This window comes from Loxodonta africana, chromosome 8, assembly GCF_030014295.1.
Source record: "Loxodonta africana isolate mLoxAfr1 chromosome 8, mLoxAfr1.hap2, whole genome shotgun sequence".
Classification (NCBI taxonomy): domain Eukaryota; kingdom Metazoa; phylum Chordata; class Mammalia; order Proboscidea; family Elephantidae; genus Loxodonta; species Loxodonta africana.
The window spans coordinates 96324620-96336686 of NC_087349.1; the positions used below are offsets into that span (position 1 = coordinate 96324620).

At 38.7% G+C, this 12067-nt stretch overlaps 1 protein-coding gene across 1 annotated transcript in view; it reads right to left on the reverse strand.

Annotated features, from left to right (window-relative positions):
* Window positions 1–2146: 2146 nt before the first annotated feature.
* Window positions 2147–12067, reverse strand: part of TBX20 (T-box transcription factor 20) — a 54140-nt gene continuing 44219 nt past the window's right edge. The window contains exons 7-8 of the mRNA XM_003406956.4: window positions 7939–8051; window positions 2147–6688 (exon numbers count right to left, since the gene is read on the reverse strand). Of these exons, the coding sequence (XP_003407004.1) occupies window positions 6348–6688; window positions 7939–8051 (454 nt within the window). The 3' untranslated portion in view covers window positions 2147–6347. The remainder of the gene's footprint in view (window positions 6689–7938; window positions 8052–12067) is intronic.

Genomic DNA, 12067 nt, shown 5'->3' on the forward strand with positions numbered 1-12067 from the left:
TGTATAAGCGAAGCAATATAAAATTATTTTAGGTGTATGGTAAGATTGAGTAAATAAATATGTTGATGTTGTAGGGACCCAGGGTTCTTACCGTGGAAGAAGGAATATACAAATATGTAACGGAGGAAAGCAAGGAAGATAGGACCCTATGGGAATGGATTGAAATTGGAGATATCAGTATAAACTCATGATTTCTAATACATTTTATGCACACACACACATTTATGTCTACTGAAAGGACCTAGAAGCAAACATACCCCAATGAACACATCTAGCACCCAGATCTTGGTTTCTAATACTGTTTCACACTAAAAGGAAGCTGGCTTCTTGTAGAAATAGGTGGTTCCAGAGTTAGGAAAGGCAGGGAAGTTCAAGATGACCCTAGAATATCTGTTTATGCCAGAAGTTTAGGAATTACTTTAAAAGAAAGAAAATGAAGACATGTCAGAAGAACACAGGAACCAGCTTGACAGGGATTCCAATGACCAAATCTGGGACAATTTAAGTAACAAAATAATGAAGGATAATAATTCTAAACCATTGGAAAATAGAAATCCTTTTGTCATGAAAGACAAAGACTGAGGAAATGTACCAGATTAAAAGAATTTAAAGAAGCATGATCACTAAATGCAATGTATGATCCTAAACTACATCTGAGCCCAATGGGAAAAGAATGCTACAAAGGACATTACTGGGTCATTGACACAACTGGAGTACAGATGGTAGGTATTACATCATTGTTAAATTTCCTAAAGATGCAAACTCTACTGTGGTTATTTAATAGAATCTTCGTGTTTTTAGGAAATACGCTATGGATTATTTGGGAGTGATGGGGTACTCTCAAATGTTTCAAAAAAGAACTTGAATACATGTGTTTGTGTGTCAATGCATCTGTATCCAGGCCCTACACAGTAAGAATGTAAATGATCAAACAGTAGGGGCAAAAAGTTGACAATGGTGAATCTGGGTAAAGAGTACGCAGGTTTTTTAAAAGTTGGGTGCTTGGCATACACAAAAAATTAAGGGTAATCAAGAAAACTTCTAAAAGTGTTTTAGGTATGATATGAGATATTTTGAAAGGCTGTCACACAGAAGAATTAAGACTTTGAATGTGGCTAATTTTATTTTGTGTCAGCCTGCTTTCTGTAACATCATCATAGTACATCCAAGTGTTCATGACTTGAATGAGAGGCAGGAGTTTTTTAAGCTGTGTGGAATCTTCAGCACCACTCAGTACCGAACCAAAATGAGCCCACTATTGTGGAGCCGATTCCGACTCATAGCAACCCTACATAACAGAATAGAGCTGTCTCATAGGGTTTCCAAGGCTGTAAATCTTTAAAGAAGCAAACTGCCAAGTCTTTCTCCCACGGTGGGGCTGGTAGATTGGAACCAATGACATTTTGGTTAGTAGCCCAGCACTTTGCCACTGCACCACCAGGGCTCCTTTCACTCAATACCCGAAACTAAACTAAACCCGTTGCCATGGAGTTGACTCCAACTCACAGAGATGCCGTAGGACAGAGTAAAACTGCCCATAGGGCTCTGAAGACCAGCTGGTGGACCTGAACTGCTGACATTTAGGTTAGCAGCCCAATGCTTAACCACTGGGCCACCAGAGCTCCTTCACTCAGTACAGAGAGGTGCAAAAGTCATGTGATCTTCAGGGTTAGCCAGATAGAGTGAGTGAAAACCAAAAAAAAAACCTGTTGCTGTCAAGTCGATTCCAGTACACAGCGGCCCTATAGGACAGAGTAGAACTGCCGCATAGTGTTTCCAAGGAGCGGCTGGCAGCTGGTAGATTTGAACTACCAACTTTTTGATTAGCAGCTAAGCTCTGAACCACGGTTCTACCAGGGCTCCAAGTGAGTGAAGGGGACTGGGTATAAGAAAATGAGCAATGATAGGGACTTGAACTAGACAGCAATGTCTTCTCTAAAGGCTATCAATGGCAATTAAAGACAGAACCAATACACCGTGTGAATCAAACCAAGTCTTCCCTGGGCTGTGTGTGGCCTGCCAGAAGCCAGTTGTGATCCCTGGTCTTACCTCATCCTCCTCGTTTTACAGGTGAGGAAACAGGTACCAAAAGACACAAAGCAATATGTGTAAGATAACTAAAAGTATAAATGTGTGTAGATATAGATATCAAAAAACACACCATTTTTTAATGAAAGAATTCAATATCCACACATTTGTACTTCTGTACAATTTTGGGTAACATATAATTTTAAGCTGTTTACAAATAACATGTAATGCTTCAAATATAACATAATGTTGAGGATACATTTCTAGCAGAAATAAATATATTGCACTTAAAAAGAAACTTCATTAGATGTCACTTCATAGTATTAGGCTTATAACTTCTTTTTTCATAAAACATTTCCCATGCCCTTCCCCCTACCCTAGCACACACTTCATTACAGTGACTGTTCTCACGCAATCCATTAAAAAAATGAACACAGCAAACAACAGAACTGTGATACAATCTACTAAAGAAGCTATATTCAATTTTTATCCTTTAAGGGGGGAAAAAAAAAGAACTTCTTTTAGGTTCTTGAAAAGAAAAAGAAAACTAAATACAGTAAATGGACCAGAAGTAAAATACAACAAACTGTATTTTTTGTCAAGATGTATTACACGTTATTTTACCAAAATGCGTTCATTTTCTTATTGCTGAGATACTTCGCTTAGGATGGGGAAGGGATTGAAATTATTTGGGGGAGGAACAGAGGAAAAAGGGCCAGAAAATACTTTTGGATTATTTGCCTAATAAATATTTATAAATGAATCCTTGCATATTTAAGCATGCTGAAGAAAGATAAGTACTGGAATATTTATAAGTGGCACAGAATAGTAGTGAAGAAAAGATTGTATGGTTTTCTGATGTTTTTAGAGTTTGTACCCTTCCCTTTGCTTGTTTACAAAACTCCTTACATTCTAAAATAATATAGAAATGTGTAAGACCCATCCTCTACCTGTTCAAATCACCAGTGCAGAACCTGCTAAGCTGTGAATTAATCCCTCAGGGTCCGGCGAAGCAGCTCTGGCAGGATGTCTTTCTACCACTCTGCACATTGGCCGTTCCTTTTTGATACTGGAATATACTTGTGAGAAAAACCCTGAATTTACTCCAACTATATTATAACCCATGCTCTTTATTACTTAATTGGCTTTACAACTGATTATCTAGTTCTTGCAATTATTTTTCATAGAATAGGATTTGGAATTTGAAATCTTAAATTCCCAGTGGGTTAAGTAAGAAGCCACAGCCGAACAGCTCAAAAAGTCCCAATTAAAAAGCCAGTTGCCATTCAATCAATTTTAGTTCATGGTGATCCCACATGTGGCACAGTAGGACTGGGCTCCGCAGGGTCTTCAATGGCTGATTTTTTGGAAGTAGATCACCAATACTTTCTTTTGAGGTACCTCTGGGTGGCCTCAAACCTTCAGCCTTTTTCTGTTAGCAGCCGAATGTGAGTGCTTTCACTGTTTAGACCACTCTGGGATTCCCAAAAAGGCCCAGGTGGGGTCGATTCCTATCTACCCCCTTGCTCCCATGGCTAGAGTGACTCTGACTAGGTTAAACTCCATATCACTTGTGCTTCTTCTCTTTAGGAGCCCTGGTGGCACAGTGATTAAAGCAGTCAACTGCTAACTGAAAGGTCAGCAGTTGGAACCCACCAGCCGTTCTGTGGGAGAAAGACATGGCAGTCTGCTTCTGTAAAGATTTATAGCCTTGGAAACCCTACGGAGCAGTTCTACTCTGTCCTATAGGGTCGCTATGAGTTGGAATCGACTCTAAGGCAATGGGTTTCTTTGTTTTTTTGGTTTTTCTCTCTTTTTGAAATAATACTAAATACTTCCAAAAAATACCCAATTTATAATTTCAAGTATGATTTTGCAAGAGTATGCTTTGATATCTTAGTCTATGCTTTTCTCTAAGCATTCTACTTATTTTAATCATATATTGCTTAACTACAAAATAAAGTTATGAAGTCAGGAAATACTTGTGAAAATTGTACTTAACAAAAGCACACAAACCTACTCGGAGACACACAGATCGGGAGAAATGTCAGAATAGTACTGCCATATCCTTTAGCTCTCTTTGAAAAGATAATTCAGACATGGCTTCATTTCAGTAGGCCAGTAATTTACTAGGGTCTTGAGTAGCATTATGTAAAATAGCATCTTTTGTTATTCCTGCTTTAAGCAGCAGTACTCTGTATTAAAAGGACTACTGGCAACAGGCCAACTATTAAATAGTAAACCCCTAGCTCTATGGATATGTATTTTACATATTACTCATGGCTGCTTTTTCAAAGAAATGCACATCTGTGCTTTGTTTGAAAGTAAATGACCAGTGGCTATGACAGTGTAACATGCAAGAAGTTAAAAAGTTGCCTACAGGGTCTGCCATGGGACTCAGATGCTTTGTTAACCAGCCCATGCATCTCCACAAATGAACTCTGGGATACACTGGAGAAAGGGAAGTGCAAAATCCAACAGCGGCATCATATAGACAGTCTGTGCTATTGTGCCTTGTTTCATAGGCTGGAAATGCCCCAGAAAGGCATTTGATACGGAAAAGCCTAACACTAAAACAATCGAATACAGTCCCACTGGAGTTTGATGTGGTAAGTGTATTGCCTTTACCCCCAAATACATATCTGTTGTCAGCAGCAGTATTTCCCATCTCTTTTAACAGATTCAATACTTTTGCAGTCAAAGCAGGGTAGAATGAATATTACATACAATAATTAAAATAGAGCTTTGGGGGGCTTTCCTAAGAAGACAGGTTATACCCTGTAACTGGAACACATTATATCTAAAGTTGAAAGACTATTAATTTGATTGAGTCTCTGTTACTGTGGTAACAAAATGTCAAATGTATTACCCTGACTGTAAATGCTTAGATACATGTTACTCAAAAATATACAGGTTATATATACCTAAAATACAATTAATTACTGTTATAAACATTAGAGAAAGGTCTGAGAAGACAGCAGGAGTTGAAAATAAATGGATAGATGCTTCAGATTTACTTAGAAGAACTGCCAATGTTCAGGGAGCCATTAACACGCGATTTCATATTACGGACCAAGAAAGGTGGTAAAGGAGTCAGTGAAGGTAACACAGTAAGAAAAAGGGGCAAATCAAATGTAGGGACACAGGTCCTCACGAGCATACGAACCTTAAAGGACCTTGTTATCTAGTAATTTGTGATCTAATAGCCTTATGACAAGGATTCACAAGTCTTTGTCAATCGGTGGCAGCAGCTAACCTAACAACAAAACAGATTACTGAAAAAGAGAACCTGGCCCAGTACATTTTAACACCCATAAGCGCTTCCAGAGCTGAACTGAAAAGGAAGGGGCCTTTGGTACCCATGGCAGAGAAATTCCTTCCAGAATAGGGCAACCATCCTTTTACTGCAGCTTGTAAGTGAAGGAAAGCCTCACATACCATCACACACTATAGGCTCTATCGTGTTCCTCAGTGAGTGAATACGCAGTGTATTTAGAATGCCAGCCCAGAAAAATAAAACCTCAGTTTTGCAATGTAACACATACAGCCTTTTGCGTCAAAATTGTCTTTGGAAGATATTTCCTACATCAACGGCAAATATTTGCATGAAAGAGAATTAGGAAGAAAGAAGACAAGACTGAAAACCCAAGCTTGTCAGGAACTGGCTCTTCAATATTACAAAAGAATTTTGTGAGGTAATTACAACCTATTCATCCACAAAACAGGATACATTAGCATTATCTCAGCTGCTTTCCCAGCAAACTAACACAAAGGAAAACTAAACATGCTTAAGCTACAGCACTACAAATATTTCTCTACTAGCTCCCGTTTTCTACAGGGAGAAATTGACTTAAGTTAATCATTACGTCAATAGGCGATACAGTATTGCCTCTTTGAAAATTCTCTTAACGTGTGGAAGCAGAAAGAAAACCTGTACACATTGATTTTATACATTACTGCATTAACACAGCATTTTTTAACCACTAGGAATAATTGCACCTTAAGATTCATCTGACCTGCATTATGAAACTTTCTGGGCAAGTTGGCATCCTATTGGTTGCAGGACTTGGCTGGCTAAGAACTTTACAGTGAATCTCTTCTGAACCCAACAGCTGCCCCCCAACTACAGATGAACCCTGGTTCATGGTGCATTCCCTCTGCAGAAGGTTTATTCTGAGTTCAGCTCTCCTCTTTAATAGGTCCCATGTCCTTAGAGAGCCCCTGCTGCAACACCTCACATCCCAACCACCCAACCTTGTCCCATATTTCCACACCCAGTTTGCACATTCTGGGGCTGGATCCCCCTAATTCTAGAACAGTCATACGAATGGTGTCATCACAGCAGAGGAATGGCGCAGTCCTTGGATGGCAGCATAGGGCCCCTGCTGAAAGTAGTGATGGTATCGGGGCATGTGGAACGAAGGGAACGTTGGGCCACTCCCTTGCATGGAGCTGGCAATGGCCGATGGGGTCAGAGGCATCCCGAGTCGGCTATATGGTGGCAGAGAACCCTGAATGGGATGAGGAATGGGTGTTGCTATGGATGCTGTGCTGGTGCCAAGAGCAGTCAGGGACTGTGGGTGCTGAAATCCAGGAAAACTAGATGAAGATGATACCCAGGAGCTGAGAGACAAATTATCGGAGGTTGTAAAGGCTGACCCTAGAAGGAAAAACAACTCATTAGCTTGGACACTTGATTTCGATGTACAAGTCAAGAATGAAGTTATCTGTGAAGATAGCTTAATTTTCAAAAAATACTGAACCCATCTTCAATTAAAAAAGACAAACAAACTTGCCAAACGGGAGGCAAATCTATGTTTCCAGATAAGAAGGTATCATTTACATCCTGTATGGAAATGCAGCATTGGTGTTGGTAGAATTCTCGCCTTTCATGCAGGAGGCCTGGGTTCAATTCCTTGTCAATATACCCCGTGCACAGCCACCACTCATCTGACAGTGGAGGGTTTTACATTGCTATGATGCTGAACAGGTTTCAGCAGAGCTTCCAAACTCAGATGGACTAGGAACAGCCTGTTGATCTATTTCTGGAAAATTAGTCAACGAAAACCCTATTGATCACAATGGTCCAATCCTCAACCAATCATGGGGATGGCACAGGACTGGGCAGCATTTTATTCTGTTGTGCATGGACAGCCAGCTAACAACAACACTGAAGAGAAAAGTCTCTAAATGGAAAAAAGGTATAACTCATTAGATAACCTGCATACTCCCCAAAAGTGGCTAAACACTGACTTGGAAGAAGTATAGCCAGAATGTTCCTCAGAAACAGGGATGGCGAGACTTTATCTCACATACTTTCAACATGTTCTCAGGAGGGATCAGTCCCTGGAGAAGGACATCATGCTTGGTAAAGAAGAGGGTCAGCAGAAAAGAGGAAGACCCTCAATGACATGGATTGACACAGTGGCTGCAGCAGTGGGCTCAAGCATAACAATGATTGTGAGGATGGCATAGGACCAGGCAGTGTTTCGTTCTGTTGTACATAGGGTCGCTATGAGTCAGAACTGCCTCGATGGCACCTAACAACAACAAGGAGAATCCTTTTTCTAAAAGTGTTTGATTCTAATAAGATATTCTTGATGTATGTAGAAAGATATATCCCCTAATTTTCAGATTATATAATGGCTCTTCGATAGTAAATCATGGATAAGGAACTACTGACTCCTAACTCAAAGGCTCAATGTCCTTTTACTGGAAAAATTAAGCCACAAGTAACCTTCGGGCAGTATAACCGTTTAACACTCTAAGGCAAAATAATAAAATTTGTGAGAAGCAGCATCAGGACTATTCCTTCCTAAGGAGGCTTCTGAAATACTTGTCAACTTCCTGCCTCCATTCTCCTTAGGTGCTCTTGCTATCAGCAGTCCCATAGCCCCAAAGCTATCTTACCTCGATTTTGTGTGGTCTGACTCTCATCTCCCAGGACATCCTCTTCTCCTCCGTAGGTACGAATGGGTGAGCGGGCGTAGGAATGCTTTTGAATCAGGCTCTCCACACTTTCCCTAGGTTAGAAAGTGACATAGCATGAGTAGACTAAAAAGTTAAGCGCTCAGAGAGAGAGGGTCTTAAGGATAATTTACTATGCAGTAACAACATTTTCCCAGACACGAGGTAACTAGGGAAAGAAGACATTCAAAATATGTCCATTTATCCTATTGTAAGCTACTCAGAAACATGAGCTCAGAAGACAAACTCAAGCAAACAACTGCAAAGGGCAGAGACAAGCCTCTGAAATCCCACAAGACAAGGGAGCAATGGGGTGAACAAAGAACTATGAAACCTGGCCACAAGAATATGGAGTTTAATGATGGGGAAAAAACAGTAGGTGAATGAATTTGCTACAAGAAGCTGCAATGAATCTTCTTTCTCACTGACTTCATCAGGTAATGAATACAAAATAATCAACTGATACAAACTTCATCAATTCCGTATCTGAAGAAATGCTGGCAAAAAGTTCAAAATATCATTAGTCATTAAAAAAAAAAAACTAAAGCTCATTAACAAACATAGCAAATACGTACAGGCTGTAACAAAATGGATAGTTTGGATCGTGGAGAATTTGAGACCCTTACTGCTTTATGAGTGGAAATTTCACATAAAAACCTGTGAAGGAAACATAAATGGCCATTAAGGAATTTAGGTCCCCAAATAAATTGGTACATTGTCTTTGTAGATGGTCTTCCACTAGCAGCACAGTCTATAAATCAAAAAGTGAGGTGAACTTTAAAAAACAAATTATTTTGGCATTGGTCAGTTTCACCTGCTGCTGTTAAAAAAAGGTTTTTTTTTAAAAAAAGCCAGCAAGATTTTAGCCAAATAATATCTGCCAAAAATGCAAGTTCATAATCAATTAGCTTGCATTGTATGTATTTCCAGAAAAAAAAAAAAGTTGCTGTCCAGTCTATTCTGACTCTTGGTGGCTCCATGTATTGCGGAGTAGAACTGCATTCCTTAGGGTTTTCAAGGCTGTGACCTTTTAGAAGCAGATCACCAGGCCTTTCTTCTGAATTGCTGTGCCTTAAAGAAAAATGCCAAATAAACCACCAAAAGACAAAACAAAAAACACCAACCAACAAACAAAAAAACTGTTGAATGAGGAAGGAAAAATCAAATACTAAATTTCATACTGCGGGGATAAGGAAAGCAAATAAAATGTCATAACTTCTCAAAATACAACTTCTGTCAATATTTCATATAGATAAACTAACAATCTGTAGAATAATACAATCTAAATCATGGTGAATTTAGTCTTGTAGAGAGCTTATACATTCACATAGATGAAAGCATTTCATCATATTATATAGCACGTGTATGAGGGCTTAAGGGTATGCCCAAAAGAAAAATTAATTCTACCATCTTTCAATTTACATCTTTGCTCCCAAAAGATTTGAAAATAACCACAGAGTACCACCACATGTAGTGAAGATGATTGGGATCAGGCAGAATGCAGATCCAATGGATTAATGTACTGCTGTTAAAAAGAATGAGGCCATTCAACATTTATTGGCATAGAATTATCTCCAAGACACAGTAAGTAGAAAAAGTGAACTACAGAACAGTGTGTAGAGTATGTTTCCATCCGGGAATTGAAAAAAAAAAGGGACTATGTATGTTCCTGTTTGCCTGTATATGCATAATTTTTGACCCTGCTCGCTCCATCAGACTGTAGAGCTAAGGTCTGGGATCCAGCAAAAGCACTTCTTACACACAGGCATTGGATGGAACAATGCTTTACACATAGAGAACAGACAGAGTAAGGTCAGCTTCAATAGTGGCATTGGTCCCCTAAGGCCAGTGGGGTCACTCCCCACAGCCGATGCAGGGCTGGTATTCCACACACCCCCCTCTCATGCTACAGGGGAAGGACCCCGTTTCCTCCCCACCTGGAACACATAAAGAAATGGGGTTGGCCAGGTGCCATATGGCATACATGTCCACAGAGCAGAAGGTTTACTGTGTACCCAGAGCATGGAGGGAGGTTTCCTGACAAAGAGAAGAAATTGGAAAAGAGAAGAAACTCAGTTCCCAGCCTTCATTATCAGGGAATGCCCTGGGCCCAAGGCTTTTGATTAGGCAGTCCAAGTGGAAGTCAGAAGCAGGCATAATAGATTGCTTTCCCAGCAATAATATTTCCAAAATGATGCACAAGAAAATGTATACAATGGGTTGCCTCTGTGGAGTGAAATAGGGACCTGAAGGAGTAGAGCAGTGGTTCTCAAGCTTGTCTATACATTCGAACCACCTGGGTTTTTTAAAAACAAATAAAAAACTGTATTGGGGAATAATTAACATTTTAAAACCAGCACATATTTAAAGTGTACAATATGGCAAGTTTGATATATGTATATACCAGTGAAACCATTACCACAAGCAAAATAAACATGTTTAACATCTCCAAAAGTTACCTCATTTTCCTCTGTAATCCCTCCCGGGACCCCACACTGACCTTCTTCCCTAGGAAACCACTCCTATGATTTCCATCCCTATGGGTCAGTCTACATTCGCCACAATTTTATATAAATGGAATCATACTTTATGTATTCTTTTTTCATTTGGATACCTTCATTCAGCACGATTATTTTGAGATTCATCCATGTTGGAACATCTATCAACAGCTTATTCCTTTTTATTCTGAGTAGCATTCCATTTTATGGATCTATTATAGTTTGTTTATCCATTCACCTATTGATGAGCTTTTGAATTGTTTCCAGTTTTGGAATGTTACAAATAAAGCTGCTCCAAAAATTCATGTATACTTTTTTTTTTTTCATTTTAATGGCTATATGCTTTTATTTCTCTTGGGCAAATACTCAGAAGTGGAACGACTGGATTGTATGGTAGGTGTATGCTTAATTTTTTACAGAAACTGCCAAACTATTTTCCAAAGTGGTTGTACCACTTAGCATTCCCACCCGCAGTATATGAGAGCCCCAGTTCCTCCACATTCATATCACCACTTGGTATGGTCAATCTTTTTTAACTGTAGTTATAGTTTGTACTTCCCTAAAAAAAAAAAAAAAAAATTTTTTTTTTTTTTTAATGACTAACAGGAAACCCTGGTGGCGTAGTGGTTAAGAGCTACAACTGCTAACAAAAAGGTTGGCAGTTCGACTCCACCAGGCACTCCTTGGAAACTCTATAGGGCAGTTCTACTCTGTCCTATAGCATTGCTATGAGTCGGAATCAACTCGACAGCAACAGGTTTGGTTTGGTTTTGTTAGTGACTAACATATTGAGCATCTTTTTATGTTCTTATTTGCTATCCATATACCTACTTTGGTGAACTGTCTGAATCTTTTGCTTAATTTTTTAATTAGGTTTTTTTTTTCCTTCAGTTTTGAGATTTCTTTATATATTCTGAACACTAGACCTTGTAGGATATATGATTTGCAAATATTTTCTCTCAGTTGATGGCTTGTCCTTTCATTCTCTTTTAAAAGGCAGAAGTTTTAATTCTGATAAAGTCCAATTTATCAATTTGTAATTTTATGGATCATGCTTTGGCATCACATCTAAAAATCTTTGTCCTAACAGAAGACCACAAAAGTATTCTTCTATTTTTTTCCTAGAAGTCTTATAGTTTTAGGTTTTACATTTAGATCTATGATTCATCTTGAGTTAATTTTTTATACATGGTGCAAGGTACAAACTGATGGTCATTTTTTTGCTTATGGATATCCCAATGTACGTACCATTATGAACAATTACCCTCTCTTCACTGAATTATCTTAGCATCTTTATAAAAAATAAGTTATCCATATGTGGATCTATTTCTAGACATTCTCTTCTGTTTTACTGATCTATTTGTTGATCTTGACACCAATACCACATTGTTTTGATTACCGCCGCTATAAAAAAAAATTTTGAAATTAAGTAGTATTCGTACCCCATCTTTTTCTTTTTCAGAAGTCTTTTGAGAAGTCTAGTTCCTTTGCATCTGTATAAGAAATTTAGAATTAGTTTTAGTTCCTTTGCATCTATATATGAAATTTAGAATTAGTTTGTCAATTTCTACAAA